This window comes from Xenia sp. Carnegie-2017, unplaced genomic scaffold (assembly GCF_021976095.1).
Source record: "Xenia sp. Carnegie-2017 unplaced genomic scaffold, XeniaSp_v1 HiC_scaffold_23, whole genome shotgun sequence".
Taxonomy (NCBI): domain Eukaryota; kingdom Metazoa; phylum Cnidaria; class Anthozoa; order Malacalcyonacea; family Xeniidae; genus Xenia; species Xenia sp. Carnegie-2017.
The window spans coordinates 15,262,685-15,288,076 of record NW_025813486.1 but is presented as its reverse complement, the minus strand read 5'-3'; the positions used below and the strand labels follow the sequence as shown (position 1 = coordinate 15,288,076).

At 33.1% G+C, this 25,392-nt stretch overlaps 3 protein-coding genes and 1 long non-coding RNA gene across 4 annotated transcripts; all 4 read right to left on the bottom strand.

The window, feature by feature from the left end:
- Window positions 1-5,695: 5,695 nt before the first annotated feature.
- Window positions 5,696-6,732, bottom strand: LOC124448147. Its single transcript, XM_046999159.1, has 4 exons — window positions 6,561-6,732; window positions 6,319-6,490; window positions 6,102-6,250; window positions 5,696-6,031 (listed from the first exon to the last, which is right to left on the bottom strand). The coding sequence occupies exons 2-4, from the start codon at window positions 6,438-6,440 to the stop codon at window positions 5,952-5,954; spliced, it is 351 nt and encodes a 116-aa protein (XP_046855115.1). The 5' UTR covers window positions 6,441-6,490; window positions 6,561-6,732; the 3' UTR covers window positions 5,696-5,951.
- Window positions 6,733-13,502: 6,770 nt separating this feature from the next.
- Window positions 13,503-14,250, bottom strand: LOC124448148. The gene is made up of 2 exons (XR_006948959.1): window positions 14,126-14,250; window positions 13,503-13,871 (listed from the first exon to the last, which is right to left on the bottom strand). It is a non-coding gene; the product is annotated as an uncharacterized LOC124448148 (long non-coding RNA).
- A 3,875-nt stretch (window positions 14,251-18,125) lies between these two features.
- LOC124449216 lies at window positions 18,126-21,662 on the bottom strand. The gene is made up of 9 exons (XM_047000158.1): window positions 21,487-21,662; window positions 21,212-21,318; window positions 20,774-20,913; window positions 20,331-20,541; window positions 20,088-20,201; window positions 19,673-19,872; window positions 19,441-19,586; window positions 18,474-19,095; window positions 18,126-18,365 (listed from the first exon to the last, which is right to left on the bottom strand). Exons 1-9 carry the CDS (start codon window positions 21,660-21,662, stop codon window positions 18,126-18,128), a joined length of 1,956 nt encoding a protein of 651 aa, XP_046856114.1.
- A 1,031-nt stretch (window positions 21,663-22,693) lies between these two features.
- On the bottom strand, window positions 22,694-24,563 carry LOC124449215 (TRMT1-like protein). The gene is made up of 2 exons (XM_047000156.1): window positions 23,363-24,563; window positions 22,694-22,938 (listed from the first exon to the last, which is right to left on the bottom strand). The coding sequence occupies exons 1-2, from the start codon at window positions 23,601-23,603 to the stop codon at window positions 22,694-22,696; spliced, it is 486 nt and encodes a 161-aa protein (XP_046856112.1). The 5' UTR covers window positions 23,604-24,563.
- Between the last annotated feature and the right edge of the window lie 829 nt (window positions 24,564-25,392).

Below are 25,392 nucleotides of genomic sequence, written 5' to 3'. Positions count from 1 at the left end.
AAAACTGGGGCCGGTTGTACGAAAGGCGTTTAAGTTGCTAACCACCGTTTATATCGCCCTCCACCGCATAAATTTTAAACGCTTGAAAAATTGCGTTGTACGAAGCCCGTTTAACTCCATCCACCGGTTAAACTCTGCCTATCCACCGAGTAAATTTAAATGGTTCATGATGCCATGTAAGTCGCTAAACAGCGAATAAAGCATTGCTGTCTTGTAGTTTTTTTACATATGGCTTTCAGATTACATGGCATTCATTTCTACGCTCTCCCAAAAGTAATAGACGGGCTGATAGAATTTATAGACGTGAAATACGATGTGAAATAGACGGCGTTTCAACTTACTACAGTGACAACGAGTAACGAGTTGCATCCGAAAGCTTTCAGCAAGTAAACTAATGTACTGACTGTATTAAATATACTAATAGTAAATTTCTCGACTTTCCCGCCAAATTGCCTAGTGATTAAATAGCAAAAACTGTTTTTTTCTCGTTTCCCTCGATTAAATTTGAGCTTATTCTGCTGATAGTTAAACGCTAAGCTTAACGGCGTTCGTGCAACGCAATTTTAACCATCGTTTAACTATGCAAGGGATAAGGAATATATGCGGTTTATAGCGGCTAAACGTCGTTTAGTTTGAAGGCCTTTCATACAACTGGCCCCTGGATTCACAGTAACCTTTAATGAATTTCTTAGATCCATGTCAAAAAATTAGAAAACGAACAAAGAATTTCTAAATCTTTATTTTGCATATTGATATGGTGTTGAGAATACATCTTAATTAAAAAAGAAATAGACATGGACTGTGTGTTTATTCCAATTATATTGAAAGAATCGATTATTCATAAAAGCATGTTTCTGAATTACCAAACAAAGCAAAATTTATCATGAAAATATGTGAGCAACTAGTAATATTTAATCTACAATCCGCATTAAATGTCAATAACAGCCACCATAAAATGATAATCTATTTCCTTTTTCAATGAACAATGTATACAAAAGGCGTTTCAATGAAAAAAGTACAATCGTCGAAACATTGAGCGCAACACAAAAAATATATTGGGGAAAACAATAACTCTTTGAAGAAAACTCATAATTAACTCAATATACATCCCAATAAAATGGGTGCCTAATATGGGTTCATTGTTGTAAAGAGGCACTGTCGTTGTAAGTTATTTCTTGCAAAATCAACAAACAAGAAACTTTCAAAATTATAAAATCTGCAACTGGTACAAGATTTTGAGTTTGTTTCAATGAAGTAAAATTGCAAACAATTCTTTCCATATATTTGTCCCTATCATCTTCTTTGTTTGAGGTTGGTCGGGCTACCTTTTATTTTGTAATAGTTGGAAATTTGTAAATGTTGTAATAGTTTTGTAATAGTTGGGTCAACAGTAAAACCATTCGAAAGTAGCCATTTCGTTGTTCTACCTATAAAAAGCAAAACAAAACGTTGACGTCCAATCTATTTATTTATGTACAAAATATCTAAAGCGGAAGAACAGACCAATGTTGCCAACATCTGGAACGAAAGAAGCAGGGGCGGATCTAGAGTATGTCAAATCCGTCGCGCGACTGATGTTTGAAATTCAAAAATTACCTATTCATATTAATTAAAAATTCATTAATTATTCTTATTTTCTTATCGCATTTACTTCGTGATAAAAATCCCGCATTATTTATTATTGAAAACTAATGACTAATCCAATGAATATCTCGTTGGTAACCAGATCAGTTGAATTTTAATTGACCAGGAATAACAGACTGATAAGCGGGGTGGATTGACGGATAAAGGAGTCTATGAAGGTCAAAAACGCTTATTTTATTGGTCAATAGCCAGATCAGTGGACACTCTGGAATGGTCTCGACTGATAATAAGGGTGGCCGGACGTATAAGGGAGTCCAATTGCTATCTTACAATTGGTTCATTTGAATTTTTGCTTTATTGTGATTGGTTTGACGGATTTCGACTGATAGCCAACTGAACTAACATAGTCAAGCTCACTGTCTGAATTGAAAGTTTGATCGTTTTATAGTAATTTTTATAAGCATGATAGAAACTAAACTACAATCAGATGGAATTTATGGAAATCTTTTACAAATTCATATATTGACATGAATGCTGCTGTCCAAAATGTGAATTTTTTCAAGAGGGTGGAAATTTATGGATAAATTTTAAATGCTTGGCAAAGACGATCTCGCGAGCGACATTTCAGTCATTGATGTTCAAAAGAAAGCCAACATTGTTTTGAGTTTTATCAGCAGAAATTTACATCCAAAATCGTAAGTAAAGAACAAGTGAAGTGTATGCATGAATGTAATATATCAAAGTCAATTATGTGAGTGTGTGATGCAATTTATGTCAATATGGGGCGTATGGTAAGCAGATTGATGCTTCTAAAATTGTTGTTGCCAAAGGACTTTTAGCTATGATTTCTTTAGTGCTTGGGGAATCGTGGCCGTTATACGGCAGCGAAATCCTACATTCCTGCAAATATATTTCAATGGACAAAAAATCTGTAGCCATAAGGCGCCATACTATTATTTACTTTATCATAAACAAATGTTTGGGGTTTTTCAGTTTATGATCATTGATCATTCAATCATTGGACAGTTATACTACATATTATTTAAGATTTGAGAAAACTAACATTGATTACATGAGAAGCTGTTTACTATAACCTGTGATTTTGAGTCTTCTGATCCATGAAGCTTTTTATTTTGACAATTTGACTGGAATGGTATTAAACCTGAGTATTTCACATACATGGAATGTTGTCCCATGTCACATATTATCCCTTTTCTAACTGAACACCTCATGTAGAGATGTAAAGGTCTGTCAATCTACGGCTCATACCAGATTGTTTGCCATAAATTCAAAGGGCTATTGATGTATGAAAAGCATTTTCTATAAAGTAAAAATGCCTTTCTATGTATGCAGATAAACCTTGAAATTTGGCAAAACAGCAAAGTATTTTCATGATCACTAGGTAAATTTTCTGATGATCATTATAATTTCTAAACTAAATTATTTCTGATTTACATTTAAACAAGCTTTGATCATATGAAAGGATATTTATCATAACCAGTAAGCATGACACATGAACCAATTTTAACATTCATGTAATTATATAATTAAAGACATGTTGGTTACATTCTGTTTGTATTTGCAAATACAATGCTACTAGTGATTGCTATATAGCACACCTTGCATATACTTACAGGAGATAATAGTCTAGTGAAATGCCTAATAAACATTTATGGCATTAAGCTGTCCTTAACTGCAAATTTTCACTCTGATAATTTTTCCTTAACCTTTGGCAGAAAAAAATTTTGAGTTTTTTCTCAAAAGGTGAATTTGCTGGCACTGATGTGGAGATGGGTAAAGGGTTACAATAAACTTGCATGGTTTGAAGTCTGAGCTTTTCTATATCTATGAACTGTCACTTGTAGTACCAAATTTCTAACTTAACTAAATTCATTACATAGAGGTTTGAATGGGGGTCTCTAGGGGGGTCTATGCCTGACAACTTGGTAGAAATTTTTAAAGACTATATCTGTTTTTAAATGGGATTATTGTAAAATAAATTTTACGTTCCTAGACATGCTAATGAGCCATATATTTGGCATGATAATGAGCCTAAATATTTGGCAAAACATTCAAGTATTGTTCACTTCATTATTTTTTTTGAAAAAAACGTAAGCAAAATGTTTTGTTTTTACGCAAAAACGATGCCCACAAATACATTTTGTATTGCTCTAAAACGCTGAAAATGGCATTTTCAAGGCTCTGAAATTCAAAATTTCTCAGGGGAGAATGCCTCAGACCCCCCCAGGTGCGTAGCGCCTTCGACGTTTTATGACTGATGTTTGAAAAATCCTAGATCCGCCCCTGGAAAGAAGGACAGAATTTGATAAATACTTGACCACTACATGGTATAGCAAAACGTTAGACAATTAATAATGGCCAGGAAACTGTCATTTCATCAAAATTTCTAAAAATTGTGTTAACGTGTATGTATTTTGCCGTTGTCTGGTTTATCTAAAATTAAAAACAATCAAAAAATTTTATCTCGAAAACCGGAAGAGCACTTTGTAAATGTCCAGATTTCAACCCCTTCCGTAAAGAAAATTTTTAAAATTTAATTGAATTCTATGAGTTGAAATTTTGAACTCTGTTGTGCATTGTGCGAAAATTTTAGAAAATTTGAGAAATCATAAGTTCATCGTGCAGCGTAGCGTATAAATTGGACGTGTTTGTTTTTCAACCATTCTTGTGTACTTTCTATTACATGCACAAGTGATTGTTCAATAACGACGTAACAAACAATAAAGACTTCACTAAACAAGACGTTTTACGAGGATGGAAAAACGAAGAAAACGTTCAATTTAGACACGTTAAAGTGCTTATCTCACAATTTTTTTTTTCGAATTTTCGTATTGCTTCTTCAAAAGTAATCTAAAACTTATATTACAATTTTTTCATGCGCTGCATTGTTTTCGAATTATTATTGATCAAATATGAAATTTGACAGTAAAAGTTGATAATTGGCATAGGGCCTGGATCAAGTCTCTGTGACGTAACTTAAGGAACAAGTCAAGCGCTTGATATCAACAATTAGATGGCGGAGTTGAATTCTGATTCGAAAGCTCATAGTTCGCAATGTGATTCGGAGTATGATTATATTCCCGGTTATGTCATCGAGGACGAAACAAGGAACATTAATGACCAGGAATATAATATAATAGATGGAAATCACGGCGAGTCCGAGTCCTATCTATACGCTGATGAACCAATGGCCGAACAAGCATGGTATGAAGACTACGTGGAAAAGTCAAATGAACATAAAAAGCAACTTGAAATGCTACAAAGACTTGATCACACAGTTGAGTTGAGTTCTTGGTGAGTAATAAAATTTCTAATTTTAATTCAACTTATGAAATGTATTTCAATTCAGGTTTCAAGTTATGAAATATAGACATAAAAGTGCAATTTTCTATTCAAGATTACCATCGCTTTTTTTATTTACTTTTGGGTAAAAAATTGTTAAAAGATGCTTGATTACAATTTTTTAATGTGATTTTCTTTATTGATCAGGTGCAAGTGTGGTTTTTGACAAGTTACACTTCTTCAGAATCCTCTAGAGGCCTGGTGCTGCCAAGAACTTAAGTCTGTAGCTGAAAGCTTAACACACCAGTCGGTTCTGGCAGATCTGTCAACTATTCCATGTTGTGTCACTCTACACCCAGGTTTCAGACCAGTTTGTTTGGAGAAGTGGTCGCTAAAAATGGCTGCTAGGAAATACAAAACCAGAGAACAAAGACGATACAGAGAAACAGGATCTGAAAACATGTATGATAGCATATTATGTTATTTCCCAGTATTTAAGTATATTTTAGTGTTATGACACATTAGTAATGATTTGGCTTTATATTCAGGTTTTTACGATGTGTTGCATACAGAGAATCCACATCTATGATTTATTGATGCTTAGGAGAAAGAAGACCATTACCAGCATGTGCATACCATGCAATAAAATCAAAATTTAATGATAAAAAGTTGGAATTTAGAGGGTACGAAGAAAATGAAATAAATGAGTGATGTGAAAATTAAGTTTTCCTATTTTTTGGGCACTCTGCCACATGTTTGTGACCTTTCATTGGCTTCTTGCATGTCAAACATTTTGGCTGACTTTTTCTTTGAAACTGCCACTTTTGACTGACAGCTGAATGGCACACTGGTAGCTGCTGGCATGAAACAAAACATTTTCATTATTTAAAATGATTTTCAAACCATGTTTAGCTACCACATCTTATATAATCATTATTAATTACCTGGAATTGAGGGAGGGACATCATTGACCACAATGCATTTTCAACGGACCTGTTTTAGTAACACCTCAGCTCTGGGTTGCTTTTGCAGCATGACATTCATTGATGGTGGGGACATTTCTTTCAAAAGATTTTGTGAATTTGATAATGCGCTTTGTCTTTTATTGACAGCATCACACTCTCAAATAATTCATCCACATACTCTAAAAAGAAATTATTGTCGTATTCAATACTATGAAATGATGCAAAGCAACACATTTAGCAACAACTTACCAAATTTGGACTTAACTCTGACATCCCTCACAGTTCCTTCACCATTTTTAGACTTTGGATACACTACATTTATTTGGAAAGTGCCATCATTCTTCATCTTTACATCACGCCTTAAGTTGTTGTTGAAGTGGATGGATGCCAAAATGTGTCTTAAACAATTAAGACTTGAGGAAGTTGCAAAACAACTAACATTGTCATATTGGAAATTTTTGCCCACCTGCAATACATTCCAACATAGGAATAATGAATCATTTTTGGAGCAAAATGATTCAGGACAGAAAGGAATCCTTCCAAACAACTTGTTTGAGCAACTGGTGAAGCCTGGTGAATTGACTTCATCAGCTGTGGGTTTAACAATTTAGCGCTAAGCTTTTCATGAGCAACTGAACCTTAAACAGTACAATTAAGAATGATGATAAACTGTTAGGGAAGTTATCTTTAAATAATGCCTTCACAAACCTTCTAACAAATATTCCCTTGGTTTAATATCAGGGCCATGAAAACAACTTGAAAACAGTGGATTATCCAAATTGGTGTGCTTGTCTACTATGTGACTCAGGAAAGATTTGAACTTTGCCCAAATTACTTTGCCATCACAATAATAAACAGCCGAATACTTAGTCGGTGTCCATCGAGCGTTTTCTTGCAACAAAATTCACCCAGATTTTACGTCTTCGCTTCGCTTCAGGACGCTCATCACCGTAAAATGGTATGCGGTGAAGAGAAATTCTTTCCGCAGAATTTGCTCGGTTTGAACAGCCGAAAACTGCACATCTATCAGGCATTTTGATGCAGAGCCGTAGTAAATAAAGTAGAAATTATAGCAAAAGTCACACTTCAGAAAAACTTCCTGTCCTTATGTTACGTCACACACTTCTCGATTCAGGCTCTCATCAAGCAAATTGAACGCGCAGCAATTTTCTCCATTATTGCCGATTTTGAGAAAAGAAACGCATTTATCTCATAAACGAAGCCATCAATCAGAAAATTGTAAAGTAACTTTTAAAATGATTTTTTTACCTCAATCAGAAAATTCGAAAAAAAAAATTGTGAGATAAGCACTTTAATGCTTCATCTGTGGCTGAGAACAAAACATCAACTCCCTATTTTTCAATGTATTTTATTTATATACTTGTAAATAGTCAAATATTAGAGAGGGGAGTCACAGGGCTTGAAATTCAATACATGCACGTTGATTACTTGGAATAAAATCGTTACCAACATTGCAACTGATGTTAATACATTATTACATGCAAAATTGATAGTCAAATTCAACAAAAGACAGCGGGTTTCGTTATGTCCATTAGGGACCATATCCATTTAATGTGATTTAGTATGACACAAACTGTGTTTTTAAATATTTTATTAACGTACGGATATTTTACAAACTTCTTGAGTCCAAAAAATTTTTAGTCTAGCTATTCAAACTAGAGATCACATTTGCATATACCATGGTACTTATTTCTTTTACAATGGTGGATTTGTTATCGATAATTAAAAGCACTATTCGTTTCGTCAGTAAACTTTATCAAATTCAAATGAGATGAAATGTTACCATAAAGAGACCCTATAACAAAATCTATAAACAACATTGAACACAGTTATTAATTTTATATATAAGTGACGAATGACTAAAACACACATAAATGAGGCAGAACGGCATTACGTAAGGATTCACGATTAAAGATAGAAACTATGCAAAATTAGTGGAAAACAGGCTTAACTTTATTTGTGCTCACACGATCGGTATAAGTATCCGTCAAAATCCATATGTACATACAGTACGTATTCCATATATGGATATATATTGCACAATCCATAAGAGCAAATACATGACGCTAAAGCGCAAATACATGACGATAAAGAGCAAATACACGACGTGGTTGGTTGTCAACAGTGGGTTTTACTTTCTATGAATACAGCCTCACTAAAGGCGGCAAGTGAGACAGGCTTTGGTCTTTAATGGAAAAAAGATTGTACTCTATTGATAAAAGCAGTCCCATCTCGATGTAATGAAGAAGGTACTATAACTATTAATGCTTTGTATTTTATCTTATCAACTCACGAAATTTACTCAAACTAGTTGCTGCAGCAGTAGATGGACAAACTTTGTTTATGTTTTGGCTCCAAAGTGATTAAATCTTTTGTTTCTTAAATTACATTTCTAGTCGCCTTGTTTTTTATGGTATTTCTAATCAGATAACTTTCTAGTTTGTATGTTTGTGTCTCTATTAGATTTGTGGTCTAATAACTGTCTGTGTTCTCTGAAGTATGGGTTGTCTCTTGATTATGTTGTTTGTTGACTGTGATGTTCGATGACCTCATTGTCTTATGATTATTATGTTTCATTACATTATTGTATGATTACTATATTTTCTGATGATTGTATTGTTTTATGATTTTATTGTCTGATGACATTTTCTGATGATTTTTTTATGACTTTATTGTTTGATGATCGTATTGTCTAATGATTACATAGTCTAATGACTGCATTTTTAAATGACTGTATTGTCTAATGACTGTATTATTTAATGACCCTATTGGCTGATGATTATATTGTTTGATGACATTATTATCTAATGACTGTATTGTTTCATGACTGTATTGTTTAATGACTGTATTGTTTAATGACTGTATTGTTTAATGACTGTATTGTTTAATGACTGTATTGTTCAATGACTGTATTGTTTCATGACTGTATTGTTTGATGACTGTATTGTTTAATGACTGTATTGTTTAATGGCTGTATTGTTTAATGACTGTATTGTTTAATGACTGTATTGTTCAATGACTGTATTGTTTCATGACTGTATTGTTTAATGACTGTATTGTTTAATGACTGTATTGTTTAATGACTGTATTGTTCAATGACTTTATTGTTTAATAACTTTATTGTTCAATGACTGTATTGTTTAATGATTGTATTGTTTAATGACTGTATTGTTCAACGACTTTATTGTTTAATAACTTTGTTGTTCAATGACTGTATTGTTTAATGACTGTATTGTTCAATGACTGTATTGTTTAATGACTGTATTGTTTCATGATTGTATTGTTTAATAACTATATTGTTCAATGACTGTATTGTTTAATGACTGTATTGTTTCATGACTATATTGTTCAATGAATGTATTGTTTGATGACTGTATTGTTTAATGACTATATTGTTCAATGAATGTATTGTTTGATGACTGTATTGTTTCATGACTATATTGTTCAATGAATGTATTGTTTGATGACTGTATTGTTTAATGACTGTATTGTTTCATGACTATATTGTTCAATGACTGTATTGTTTAATGACTGTATTGTTTAATGACTGTGTTGTTTAATGACTGTATTGTTTAATGACTGTATTGTTTAATGACTGTATTGTTTAATGACTGTATTGTTTCATCACTGTATTGTTTAATGACTGTATTGTTTAATGACTTTCTTGTTTCATGACTGTATTGTTCAATGACTGTATTGTTTAATTACTGTATTGTTTAATGACTGTATTGTTTAATGACTATATTGTTCAATGAATGTATTGTTTAATGACTTTATTGTTTCATGACTGTATTTTACATGCGTTAAATGCATTAAAGATAAAAGAAAATGAGATGAAATTCCTCATTATCTTTTGTTTTGAATGCATTTGACTCATGTAAAATGTGAAGTATAAGACAGGCATTATTGTCTCATGTCTGTGTTGTCGGAGAGGGTGCATAACCTCTAAAACTCATAAACTCTGGTGCATAACCTTTTAGTGTCCTCTAAAAACTGTTGAAGTTGTTGGCTGCATGTGCATGCCTGTTTCAGAAGATATTATCTTATAATTTCAATGATATAGCAACTCAAAGATACAATTTTGTAATCTAATCGTCCTACACGGTTTAAACTTCTTGGGAAGGGGGAGGGGGTATGGCAGGGGAGTGACATCCGTCGTTCGTCTAGTCGGGCAACTTTTTGAAATTGAGATAAAAATACAATGTGATGTACTGCAAGTTAGAAAATAAATAAGGCAATATTATAAAGATAATTGTTCCATAACTTTAAAAAGTACATTACATAGGGTTTCGTACTAGTACATATTGAATCTTATTTAAAAGAAATTTTGAGATAAAGTAATACAAAATATTTGGCACTTCCATGACGTGTCAACGTGATATGTGGAAAGAAGTGAGAGAAACTGTTCTTTTCAACGAAAGCAGCTAATAGATCCATTTTATCGTTAAACCGCAACGTTAAGTTCATTTATCCAATATATCTTAGAGGCAAATTCATTGGCAAAATTATATTCTTTAGAAATTCAAAACCAATAGTTTTTTCTGAATGTAATTTGAATATCAAATTGAGGAGCTATAATTTATTTTGAGGTACACTGGATCCGCCACTGTTTCCAGTTATTTGTCCAAGCCAAGTGTGAAGATTTGCTTGCAAAACTGACGTTGATTTAGTGACATTTGTGGTAGATAAAAATTTCTGATTACTACATTGAATGCAGCACTAACTAATTTAATGATTCTTTTAACGGTAAAATCCTGTGTGCTCTTACGTTTTCGCCTCAAAACCATTGGCTGTTGTTGCCTTAGCTTTTTTCCTGAGCAATATGCATCAGCGTTTCTCAACCACAAAACACACTGTTTCCTTAGAGTGCCGTAAATAAGTTACAAGTATGTTCAATACGGTTCAGAAAGAATTTACTGCATTTAGTTGACTCAATTTTGTATTTTTTGTTCATTAACGCGTACATACACGTTTTATTGCGATTAGTCCAGGAATCGTAATAAGCCGTTAGAAAATGAGCATCGCAAAACGCAGAAAACTGAAAAGTAAGTTGAATTAGCACTTTTCAGCAGTTTTAAAATTGTAGAATGTCACGACTCATTAATTGTCCAAAGGAAACAATTGATCCAAACATGATATAAGATTGCACCAGAAATTTCAATGTTTTGTAAAAACGTTACTATGTCCATAAAGTATGACACCAATCTCCCAACATATTCACCAGAAAGTAACATAGATTACTACCAATTGGCTAGGAACTTTCTCCAATTACAGCAGTCCTTTAAACGTAATATGAAAACATTAAAAACAACAAGATTTTCAATGGACAGTTCTATAGAGATTTCCTATTAGACATAAGACATACATGTAGATTTCCATGTTCTTCTATCATTAACGTCATAAACTATTTTCTAATTATATTATATGATAATAATATTGCCTCTTAAGTAGTTCGGCAAAGCATTCAAGAGTCTATTGAATCCATTTAATTATCATATGTTTGATTTGCTTATTTTACAACGATTTGTAACAAACAACAAATGGTCTGGACGAACCAGAGCCAAACGTGCAACGAATTGTGCTATTCTTTGTGTTGAACGTTTATCGTCTAATGCATCTGAATGTTTTAGATGTTCTACTAATATCGTTGAGTGTTTGATGGAGCACTCTTCCAGTATTCTCCCAATCACCATGAAAAGGTAACAGAATTCAACAGAAAAACTTGAGATTCTACAGCAACAAGTGCTCACTGACATCTCACCCAAACTAGAGCAACGTATCCCTTTCAAAACAAGTGTGGATAAATTCATAATTTCTTTGGGACCTATCATTCGGGGGGTGAAACAGTTCTGGGAAAAGTTGTCATTTAAAATAAGTTTTACTGCATGGCCTGAATGAAGAAGTGAATGTGCCCAGGTTGCGTTAAAATTGTGATAATATTCTTATATGCCTCGAACATTAATATCAGCTATTTGTATTTTGCAGTAGTTTGCGTTTGTGATCAATCAAGGAGACTAAGAACAATCAATAACGTGATAAAATTTGATGGAAAACAGAAAAGTTTGTTGTTGTCCTTTAAACGAGCATAATGGTTTGCTAGCTGTTTCTAGTATAAGGGTTCGATTCCTGTAGTGCTCATTTTAAAAGGTTACAGCAATGCGCAAAAAATTGTTTATGTACACACTATATATATAGTATAACGTATAGTATAAAGATATCATTTCGCATCGAAGGACGTCTTTATTTTACATAAAATTTTCACATTAGGTATGATTAGAAGTTTTATGAATTATATAAGAATTTGAAAATATTTGATGAAATGCTTCAAAGAACTTAAGATTCTATACAGGCATTGCCTATCTATACGTATGTATACTATATATAGTATATAATATAGTATAAGGATATCAGTTCACATCGAAGGACGTCTTTATTTTACATAAAATTTTCACACTAGGTATGATTAGAAGTTTTATGAATTATATAAGAATTTGAGAATATTTGATGAAATGCTTCAAAGAACTTAAAATTCTATATAGGCATTGGCTATCTATACGGATGTATACTATATATAGTAGTCCGTGATCTGTGCCTCAAAAATATGCTTTAAAAATGAGTTTCGTTGGACACCTCAAGGAAGGTCGCAAAATTTTCAAAATAGATAGAAAGTCACTTGCTGTTTGATATTCTTTTTATTGTCACTTCTAAAAAGCTGCAGTTTTTTAGTATTTCGCGGTTGAATTTCAAAATTCCTCGCTCCTTCAATTTTGAATGTCGCCATTTTTTTGGTGCGGAACTCTTTGATCTAACTGCCGTTGTCATGGTGAGGCAAATTTATTAACGGGCGCCATCTTGAAAGGTGGCAAAAAGGCGAGACTCTTAATAAAGTCCAAGTAAAATGTAAGTTTTAAATGAAGAATTCTATCGAAAATTTTGGAAGCAAACCTAAACTGTCACCTTTGCACTTATGTACCAACATAGGAGAAGCCTGTTTTAGACCTAAATCTTGTCAGTTTTAAGAACTCATGGTTAAATCGTGCGCAACTTCACTTTTCGAAGGATAGCAACGCATCTTTCCATAAATTTTTCCTTAAACACTAAAGCTTGGTAAGAAATTGATCATTACCACTAAAGAATTTTTTGTTAATAAGCTTTTAAAGAGGCACATCATTATGCAAAGGCCTAAGATAAATGTAAAAATTGTAGAACAAACATTTAGCAGCTTACAGCTATGTTACAGATTCTATAAAGTACATGCTTTTCTGATTAACCTGCTTTAAGTGATGCAAGAGCAAAAATAAAGTTTTAAAAGTATTGCTATCAGGCTATTAGACTCACTAAACACAAGAATTACTTTGATTCAATGTTTTGACCACTCTTTCTACAAGGTCACTCCACATAGGATAAGTGAAGTCCATTCTTTACTTTGGAAGAGTAGAATTCTGAAATTTCAATTTTTAAATATAGAAGGACAACATTTTTTTGGTTTTGTAGAACCTACACTAAGCATTAAAGTGCTTGCTCACTTACTTCTAACAGAGGATCTTGTCTCCATTACATACCAATGTCCCAAAACCATCTTTAGTTGCTGTTTCCATGCATTGATTATATAAAGAATGACTTCAAAAATAATTCAGATATTCTTTATTTTAAATCAACATTATAAACTTTTATCAAAGGACAACAGAGTAAATTAGTAAATTAGTATGTATAGATCAGAATCATAACTACATTTCTTGTTGAAAAATATATATACAGGATCACTTTTTCAATCAATGTGCCAGAACTCTTTCACTCTCCTTTTCATGGTATGACAAAGACAACTTTTATCTATGAAAGTCCTTGCTAATCAAATTTACAATAAAACAAGTTTCAACCCAAGCAAAAAACCCCAGCTTTCTAGCTTCTGAAATGGCTCACTGAAAAATATTCTTTCTTGAACTGTAAAACATGATCTTGAGCATAAAGCCTTAACTGAAGATTAACAATCATCACAACCTATGAAAGAGATTGTTGAAAAATACAAAAGTTTACCACATCTGACATATTGTAAACAAATAGTAGCTAAGTTTGTTCTAAGAATCATATAATGTTGAGTTCTAGCTTGGTGTTTTGAGATTTTATGCTTCTTAACTGAGATTTTTAACTTCTTTTTAAAAAATACCTCTCAGTTGTATACAGAATGCAATAAGAATGACTTTAGCAATATTTACACTAACTCTTGATTAGCAATGGAAGTTTATGGAACTTACATTTTTGTACCAAGCCGCGCTTTGGCCTTTCTGTTTACAACCACAAATGGATATTACTCCTCCGGATGAAAATGGGTGGCAAACGAGTGACGGGAAACTGCAAGTCTGAAATCGTATGGATGACCATTCCCTAGCGCCGAATTCCTACTTGATAACGTTCATTGTGGTTGTAAGACTGGCTGCAACGTGGCTGTAACTCCCAACGTTGTTCATGTAACAAAGCCGGAGTGAAGTACACAAATGTATGGTCGTGTACTGTATGCACGAATGTAGATATTGATGACGACAATGATGTTGAGGAAGAGGAGTTTTTAGATGATGACATTGACGACGAATTCGAGACAGACCTTTAAAAAAAGCGCGCCTTGTCTTGCACAATACGATTATAACTTTCAAAATATTATCTTCGCAACAATTGCTAAAATCCAACCTAATGCACGAGTGAAATATGTATTTCTTTCAGACATTTTATTTATGTTGCCAGTATTATCGTGCGGAATAGCTCTCTATTAGGTCTGGCACTAGCACACAAAATATAAATAACATGAAGTTTCCCTAGGAAAATGGCGGATTCCGAAATTGTAATGAGCTACAAATTTTAACATTTTAATGTAATATAGCAAAAAAACTGCAGCTTTTTGGAGATGACAAGAAGTAAAACTGCGTTAAGCATGTAAAAGTCGTTCTGTCTTGAATTTTTCACGACCTTCCTTGAGGTGTCCAACGGGAATGAAAGAAAATCGGTCACAGATCACGGACTATAGTATATAATATAGTATAAGGATATCAGTTCACATCGAAGGACGTCTTTATTTTACATAAAATTTTCACATTAGGCATAATTAGAAGTTTTATGAATTATATAAGAATTTGAGAAAATTTGATGAAATGCTTCAAAGAACTTAAGATTCTATATAGGCATTGGCTATCTATACGTATGTATACTATATATAGTATATAATATAGTATAAGGATATCAGTTCACATCGAAGGACGTCTTTATTTTACATAAAATTTTCACATTAGGCATAATTAGAAGTTTTATGAATTATATAAGAATTTGAGAAAATTTGATGAAATGCTTCAAAGAACTTAAGATTCTATTTAGGCATTGGCTATCTATACGTATGTATATATACTATATTTAGTATATAATATAGTATAAGGATATCAGTTCACATCGAAGGACGTCTTTATTTTACATAAAATTTTCACATTAGGCATAATTAGAAGTTTTATGAATTATATAAGAATTTGAGAAAATTTGATGAAATGCTTCAAAGAACTTAAGATTCTATATAGGCATGGGCTATCTATACGTATGTATACTATATATAGTATATAATATAGTATAAGGATATCAGTTCACATCGAAGGACGTCTTTATTTTACATAAAATTTTCACATTAGACATAATTAGAAGTTTTATGAATTATATAAGAATTTGAGAAACCTTGATGAAATGCTTCAAAGAACTTAAGATTCTATTTAGGCATTGGCTATCTATACGTATGTATACTATATATAGTATATAATATAGTATAAGGATATCAGTTGACATCGAAGGACGTCTTTATTTTACATAAAATTTTCACACTAGGTATGATTAGAAGTGTTATGAATTATATAAGAATTGGAGAAAATTTGATGAAATGCTTCAAAGAACTTAAGATTCTATTTAGGCATTGGCTATCTATACGTATGTATATATACTATATAGTATATAATATAGTATAAGGATATCAGTTCACATCGAAGGACGTCTTTATTTCACATGAAATTTTCACATTAGGTATGATTAGAAGTTTTATGAATTATATAAGAATTTGAGAAAATTTGATGAAATGCTTCAAAGAACTTAAGATTCTATATAGGCATTGGCTATCTATACATATGTATACTATATATAGTATATAATATAGTATAAGGATATCAGTTCACATCGAAGGACGTCTTTATTTTACATAAAATTTTCACATTAGGCATAATTAGAAGTTTTATGAATTATATAAGAATTTGAGAAAATTTGATGAAATGCTTCAAAGAACTTAAGATTCTATTTAGGCATTGGCTATCTATACGTATGTATACTATATATAGTATATAATATAGTATAAGGATATCAGTTCACATCGAAGGACGTCTTTATTTTACATAAAATTTTCACACTAGGTATGATTAGAAGTGTTATGAATTATATAAGAATTTGAGAAAATTTGATGAAATGCTTCAAAGAACTTAAGATTCTATTTAGGCATTGGCTATCTATACGTATGTATATATACTATATAGTATATAATATAGTATAAGGATATCAGTTCACATCGAAGGACGTCTTTATTTCACATGAAATTTTCACATTAGGTATGATTAGAAGTTTTATGAATTATATAAGAATTTGAGAAAATTTGATGAAATGCTTCAAAGAACTTAAGATTCTATATAGGCATTGGCTATCTATACATATGTATACTATATATAGTATATAATATAGTATAAGGATATCAGTTCACATCGAAGGACGTCTTTATTTTACATAAAATTTTCACATTAGGCATAATTAGAAGTTTTATGAATTATATAAGAATTTGAGAAAATTTGATGAAATGCTTCAAAGAACTTAAGATTCTATTTAGGCATTGGCTATCTATACGTATGTATACTATATATAGTATATAATATAGTATAAGGATATCAGTTCACATCGAAGGACGTCTTTATTTTACATAAAATTTTCACACTAGGTATGATTAGAAGTTTTATGAATTATATAAGAATTTGAGAATATTTGATGAAATGCTTCAAAGAACTTAAGATTCTATATAGGCATTGGCTATCTATACGTATGTATACTATATATAGTATATAATATAGTATAAGGATATCAGTTCACATCGAAGGACGTCTTTATTTTACATAAAATTTTCACACTAGGTATGATTAGAAGTTTTATGAATTATATAAGAGTTTGAGAATATTTGATGAAATGCTTCAAAGAACTTAAGATTCTATATAGGCATTGGCTATCTATACGTATGTATACTATATATAGTATATAATATAGTATAAGGATATCAGTTCACATCGAAGGACGTCTTTATTTTACATAAAATTTTCACACTAGGTATGATTAGAAGTTTTATGAATTATATAAGAATTTGAGAATATTTGATGAAATGCTTCAAAGAACTTAAGATTCTATTTAGGCATTGGCTATCTATACGTATGTATACTATATATAGTATATAATATAGTATAAGGATATCAGTTCACATCGAAGGACGTCTTTATTTTATATAAAATTTTCACATTAGGTATGATTAGAAGTTTTATGAATTATATAAGAATTTGAGAATATTTGATGAAATGCTTCAAAGAACTTAAGATTCTATTTAGGCATTGGCTATCTATACGTATGTATATATACTATATATAGTATATAATATAGTATAAGGATATCAGTTCACATCGAAGGACGTCTTTATTTTACATGAAATTTTCACATTAGGTATGATTAGAAGTTTTATGAATTATATAAGAATTTGAGAAAATTTGATGAAATGCTTCAAAGAACTTAAGATTCTATTTAGGCATTGGCTATCTATACGTATGTATACTATATATAGTATATTTGAAAATTGGTAATCCAGGCATATTATGATAATGATAATGATATATCAGTTCAAATCGAAGGACGTCTTTATTTTACATAAAATTTTCACATTAGGTATAATTAGATGTTTTATGAATTATATAAGAATTTGAGAAAATTTGATGAAATGCTTGAAAGAAATTTGAATTTAGTGTTCAGGCATTGGACATCAGTTCTATATGAATAAGTATATATATTGGAATTAGATCTACAGATTGTAATGGAATTCGACTTTGGAATTCGACTTGTTACAATGTTCTTTGCCAAGCTGTGAACAACCAAACAGAAACTGAGCTTCCTTTATGTCAAATATCACTTAAGCTTCGATGACGACTGACGAGGTCACAACTAGTCTATAACAAGGTCGTAGCTGCTTATAGCTGAGGGATTCATTTTCTCAGCAACGTGTGTCAACTCATCACAAGCATCATTTAGTGTTCCAATGCTACTTGTGGCAGGTCTGTTAGCTGTTGAAAGACTTTCAGTCGACAAACGGACGCGTTTTGGTTGTGATGCCTGCTCGGTCCCATCATCTTCATTTCTACTTATAAGTTGACCGAAGGAGTTAAAACTCATAGCCATTCCAAACTGTGAAGAGACAGAAGATTTCATACATTTTAAAAGATTATTCCGGTAACTGGAAAAGGCAACATCACTTAGACTCCATTAAAAATAAAGAATAAAACACTCACTTACCTGCTTGCGATGAGTATTTATGATACGTTGGTTTAATTTCTCATTACTAAAATGAGTTGCCAATCGCTCCATGAAGACGGAATTGTGAGCTGTCAAAGATGTTGTGAAGTAATTATCACGGTTTCGTCTGTTGTTGAGTTGTTCAGCAGTTTCTGAATTGATCTTCCCGGCAAGTTGGTTAACGCAAGACACTCTTCGCAAGCAATCGGCTGGGTTCGTGGAATTTTTCTCGTGAAATTGATCAAACAGGCAGTAATGATCAGAAGATCTAGTTGAGGGATTACACAGAAGCTGCTCACCATCCGACCTTTGTACGACAGTTGACAAGTCGCATCTTTCTCCGTTTGGAAACCAAGGCCAGTCTATCTCTAGCTCACCACTATTAGCTCGTCTGATATTTTCCAGGCTATATTCAGCAACACGACCTTGGAATGGATGAAAACGTCGTATCCTCTGTTCCTTGCATGAGCTACAATCATGTTTGCCATATCCAATATGGTAACATTCGGAACAGCAGCGAGATTCATAAGCATGTCCACATGATCTCGTGGTCCTTCTTGTCGCAATAGCCATTTCAGACCATAGCATACTCCATGTGGACACGTCATTCCCAACCAACCGCCTGTGCCAAAAATAAAAATTATTTATCCATTTGAAATTATAATAATGAATTTGCTAAGTTTGCTGTCTTCTCACACAATGTGCACTCAATATATCAACAAATTTAACACATAAAAGTACAAAACTATGTTTTTGTTATATCTAACTCACATACGTCATCAGACAGGACTTGAACCTGAACCTTTTGCCCGAAAAGGAAACCATTTGATGAATTTTTGTAAGCTAACACACCAATATCCACAAAAGATTAATGTATAAAACGTATGTAGGTAGGAATAAAGGTAAGAAGCACAATACATAATGCTTTACGAAAATCGTCGTCTTTGTGAAACAATTTCAAGTTAACCTTACCTGAACCACCCACATCTTTGAGAAAAGTTTAAGAAACGTTTCTTCGATATTCAAAACAGATTTTATACGGTTAATTATATCAAGTTTCGACCCCTTGTCGCTCACATTTAAACTTCTGGCCATTTCTCTTATAACAGGTACCTAAAAGTACACAGAGAATGACTTTTATGTAAACCAACTCATCCCAAAAGTTTCTACACAGCCTAATAATTAATAGCAATACGCACTTTTCCTTCACAGAACAAATCCATGAGCTTTTCAATTGAACATTCATCAGATGTAGCCCCAGCTGATGTTAGGTTTTGTTTATGATACGCTTTCATGTATTCGGTATTAAAAAGTTTCCTTCCTCTTCTGCATTTTGGGCCAATATATGGGGCCCCAAACTTATATGAAGGCTTGATTTCTAAAGGGTTTTTTTCAGTACCTACAAACAATTGAAAAACTACAAGCATTATCATAATTCAAACACACCAGATGGTGTATACGCTACGTGCACATCAAACAAATCAATCATAAGGATTTGTAAACAAAAATAAACCGGATTTGTAAGCAAAAATAAACCAAAAAATAAATTATGTAAGAAAAAAACGTTAAACTTTCACGTGCAGTGAGTACATCAACATTGTAGCACGTACGTACCTCTCAATACTCCTCTGTATAAGATCCCACAGTTCACTTGTTGCCAGTACTTTTCAGCGTCCACTTCATCTGCAGGAGCATCGGATTCGGGGTCTGGCAACTGAAGTTCACTAACTACAATGCAAATGAATACAAGTTAACAAAATCAAAATTCAAGTCAACAAACCTAAAAAATGACAATGTAAAAGTATGTAACAAAAACCACTCATAAAAAAAGTTTGCCAAATTATCAGTCAAATTTACCCGCTAGTTCAAAGATTCCTTTCTTGTCTACATCTAGAGTTAACAGGGGAGGAAAGTGTCCACACAAAACACAAGAAAACCCATAGTCATGATCTGAGAGAGCTTCAAAGTGAAGATACGCGTTCATCATTTGACCACGTGGTAACTGAAATGGTCGCAACTGCAGCCAGTTTTCAATTGCCTCAACAGTGCGACTGACAGCGTTGTGAACCTATATTTTTCATACAATACATACTCATTTAAAGCATTCATACCTGGTTATTAATATCCTTTCCTTGTTTTTCTTAACTATCAACATGAAAAAATTGGGGAGTGGGATGGTACAATATGGATGATGCACAGTTTGGTTAAGGCCATCACCCAGTTAAAAAAATTTACATCAAGAGAAAAAGAGAGGAAGGAATAGTGACAAGTGGTTCTTAAATGCTTTAAAAATAACATACCTGAAGATGTTTTCTGATCATATCACATATTCCCAAACTTAAAAGCCAGTTGTCATTAAAATTGTGAACACCAGCTGAATACTCCTGGTATCTGTACGGTATCTTGCACTCGACACAAAACTTTGCAAACAGCGAAATTCCTGGAAGAACAAAGAAAAAGATACACACACATATATGTATACATTGTATAATACGCTTTCTGCTCATGCATAGTTTGAGCATTTTCCACAGACTACGTAGAGAGTCCATATGACACGCTCAACGCTTTCGCCCTATGCAAAGCTCACCGTTATAGGTTTGAGCACTCTGGTAACTATACAAAACAATCCATAAAATGTGTAACTATACATTTTGGGTTTATCTTCAACTCAATGTCTTATCTAAAGTTCGAGATTTAAATCGATGATATATACACGCTGTTTCATATTAATGACAAACCTTCAATAATCCCTTTCATAGTTACCAGCTTTGCATTTCTTGTTACACAGTGTGGCTCAGTTAGTGGTGATTTACAATAAAAACAGATGGTTTCTACAGGAAGGTAACTAGGAGACAAGACAATGTCAATACAAACAATAAATCTTTTTGCTGTTTTAGTTAATGGAAAGAATGTCATTTTCAATAAGGAACTAAACCGTTGGAGAATATTTTCGTTGGAGTGAAGACAATGCAATAATAAAAGGTTGCTTTGTTCGATTTAAATAAACAGTTACCTTTTAGCAAATTGTTCCTTTTCCACAGTTAATGTCAAAGGAAGGTGTGAAGGGATTTTCTTTTCAGCAAACAGGTATTCAACAAACTTTGCAGCCACATCTCCAGAAGGAGGATAAAAAGCTGCCAGATAGGGAAATTTGATTTTGATTTTCAAGTAGAACGTCTTCAACAGCATTATCTTCTGGTTCTGGTAAACTTAAATCTTCACCAATTTCATCATCAATTGGTGGGTGGTGCCAACAACAGAGGGATGCCACTGTCCAATTGCCCACTTAACAATGCATTTATGCATGCAGGAACGACGAGATGGGCAGCATTTGCAATGAAATGATGAAGTTTCATTGTCATATGATACAATTACTCGCTTGCAAAATGACCAGTAATGATCCCGTTTAACATTTGCAAACACAGAAAAATGAAAGAAACGATTGGAGGAATCAGGTGTGACAGGCATCTGAACAACAAGTGGGGTATTCTTGTCATTAGCTTGTTTCTGCCACTGCAGACATTCAGACCTCCGTTCAAATTTCAACCATTTCAAAGTGTTCACTATATAATCAAGAGAATCTTCTCTTAAATGATCAACAACAGTTGACGTCCCAATAAAATATGTAGACTGCACATGATCACAAAGAAAATTTGCTTGACCACTTCTTGAAGCAGTTTCGCTAAGTTGACGACATGTATCAACACTACATGCAATAGAAGGAGAGTTTGTGGTTTTAAATTGACAATGAATGGGATGATCTGTTCCACTAAGTTGTTTCCTGACAAGATAAACCCCATTTGTCGAGTCAACACATATTCCATTCAAGTACCTCATTGAAGATATTTTCTTTCTTTTATCAGCAGCATGTTTGGTCTTTATGTGGCTTGAAAGGGAATTTGGATGAAATTCTCGTTTACAGTCCGGGAAAGGACATTTAACTCTGGGTGGTTGTTGTCGCATTGAACGAGACTGAGCAGGCATGTAAGAAAACTCCTGATATTGTTGAACCTCAGACATTTCTATGTTTGTGCTGCTTTGTTGGTGTGTTTCCTCAGATAGCCGCATATGTAGAAATTGCTCTTGTTGTTGCTGTGTTTGCAGCTGTGTGAGATGCTGAGTGGTCACTTGGTGCTCCAGCTGATGCTGCTGAACTTGAGGGAACTGAGTTTGATGCATTTGCTGCTCAAATGGTAGGTTTTGAGGTACTTGCTGTTGGGCTACTTTATGTGGAGAAAGTTGACTTTGAGAACATTGTTGTTGTTTCCCCCCGAACCAAACTCTACAACAGAAAGCTGTAAATCATGTGCACTTCTTATATGTCGAATTGCTTCATTGCGACGCTTGAATCCAGAATTACATCCAAAACAGTGATAGTGCGAAACATCTTTGAAATGCTTGACATCTGAGCCATGTCGTTTGGATGCAAAAGTACATGACAGCTTACACCTCAGAATGTCAAAACCTTACATAAAAAAAAACAAGAAATAGTAAAGAAAGAATATGGAAATGATAGGATATTATGGATATATAGTGAGACAAATACAATATTAACTAGATGAGCATACAATCAAATGATATTCAATAAATATAAGATAGGTTAATAATGCTTTTCTATTTTAGGGAAATAGCACAGCACAAAGTTAGTTTCTGTTAAAAGCATGTGGTTTTCATTTATAATTGAGAGTACCTATCTTCAGCTGTGATGATGCAGTTTAGAAAACTAAATATTTTATAAGTTTAAACCCAATTTCTCAAATTATTTATTAAAATTACCTAAATTCTTCATGATTTAATCAATACTTGTGATTTAATCCAAAGTTCTTTGTGCGTTTTGCTCATTGACGTGGGTTATGTATTAAACCTACGCAGATATAAGCACATTTTACCTTCAAATTCATGAATCCTGTTTTCCCAGTGGACGCTTTTAAAGTGTTCTTTTACTCTTGATGGAATTTCTTTTGAAAATTTTTCAGGAGGACACAAAGGACAATGATACATCTCTCCACTGCATTTTTCAGCGCCACAGTCATTTCGACCACAACGTACAATAAGAGGACTACAAGTTTCATTATCACAGTACACAGATGGATGTCGCTCAGAAATCGAATGACTCCTTCGAGCAGCCATTTTGACTTTTTGTTGTTGCTAACGTCGTGTATTTGCTCTTTATCGTCATGTATTTGCGCTTTAGCGTCGTGTATTTGCTCTTATGGATTGTGCAATATATATCCATATATGGAATACGTACTACAAGTCCTTATCTCAAAATCGGATCTGACAAATTGGATCGTGTGAACGGGCCTTAACAACGTGCCATCGGAAGCACTGTTGACCTTGTATGGAGTAAGTGCAAACAAAGGCATGCGTTCTGAAAGTTGACGGTTGACTTCCGGCAAAAATATCTCCCGTGCTTTACATCGTATTTTATTTTACATTTCAAACAATTTTAAAGATAAATTTTTCAAATAAAAACAATTTTTAGATAAGATGCCTATATCTCCCGACATATGTCTTTATGATGCTTCATGAAGAATATATTACTCAACAGATCAATCGAACGCGTGTTTACATACGTAGAAACAGACAATATTCTACAACTGTAGTTTTCTTTCCACTATTTCCTTTATGACATTTAGATAGGATCTTATTGCATATAATTCTTTGCGATTGCGGCTAAATGATGTATAATCGTTGAACATGGAGTCATCGCAAAGAGCAAACGTTTAATCATATTCTTGGTGAAACTCGCATCAAGCGTTTTAATAAATTCTTTTTGATTTTTGACGCTTTGTGAAATCCACACCGATTTTTTAGTAATCACAAAAGCTCGACAGAAAATAAATACATGCTTACATAACATTTCCCTCACTGAAGCACTGTAACCATAGAGAGAGCGCAAGATAAAAAATGTGAACCGAGCTGGCTAAATACGGCACGGTGAATCCATTTCATGTGTTTTTCGCCAAACGAGATATGTATAATTGACGTCGATGATCACTCAATTTTACTATCTACTGTATTACGTTGTTTATGTTGCATATCTATTCAGATTCCTGAAGTTTAAAATCAAACAGGAACTTACAGAATTTCCGAAAGGTTCAACTATGTTGTCATTGTACGCTCCCCTTCATTCTGTAAAAATCCCCCCGGAATTGTTAACAGACAGACAGACACAAATCGAGATTTCACCAATGATATATACCCAATCCTCTAGATATCTCACAGCCGTTGTCCATGGGGTGCCATATCCGCCAAAATTACACTAAATGTAACGATTCTTATTTTTAAACATTATATGTAGTAAATTAAATATTATTGACCTTCCTATTTTCAATTATTCACTGTATTTTTTATCATTATTTAGCTTTATTTCATTTACTTAGCACATTTTTTATCATTATTCAACCTTATTTCAATTATTCCGCATATTACTTATCATGATTCAGCCTTTTTTCAACTATTAAGCATATTTTTTTTATTATCCAGCAGTCTGGCACTAGCGCTTCGAAAAATTAATGACAAACAATTGTTATTTCAGTGAAAGTATTTCATTGGTTTTAACAGTTCTTTGTTTTAAAGGATAAATAGCGTATAGTAAGAATGGGGAAAATTCTAGAGTAGCGAACAAGGTCACTGTAAGTGTACCGAACATCACATCACAGCAAACGGTTCCTGAAAGGTCGGAAAGAGCAAGAGACGAATTTAGACGGTTGTTTGCCCCATATAGCAGTACTCGAGGACTGCGTACGACAACTTCGATGTCTGCGCAATCAACTTCGTTTCAACGCCCTACCGAAGTAAATGCTAGGCCTTCGGCTAGGCCGTGGACGAAAAAGGGAAAAGTATCAAAGGATGTGACTGGCCGGTACAACACAGAATGAGATGACCACCTGTGAAGAAAAGCAACAATTATTTG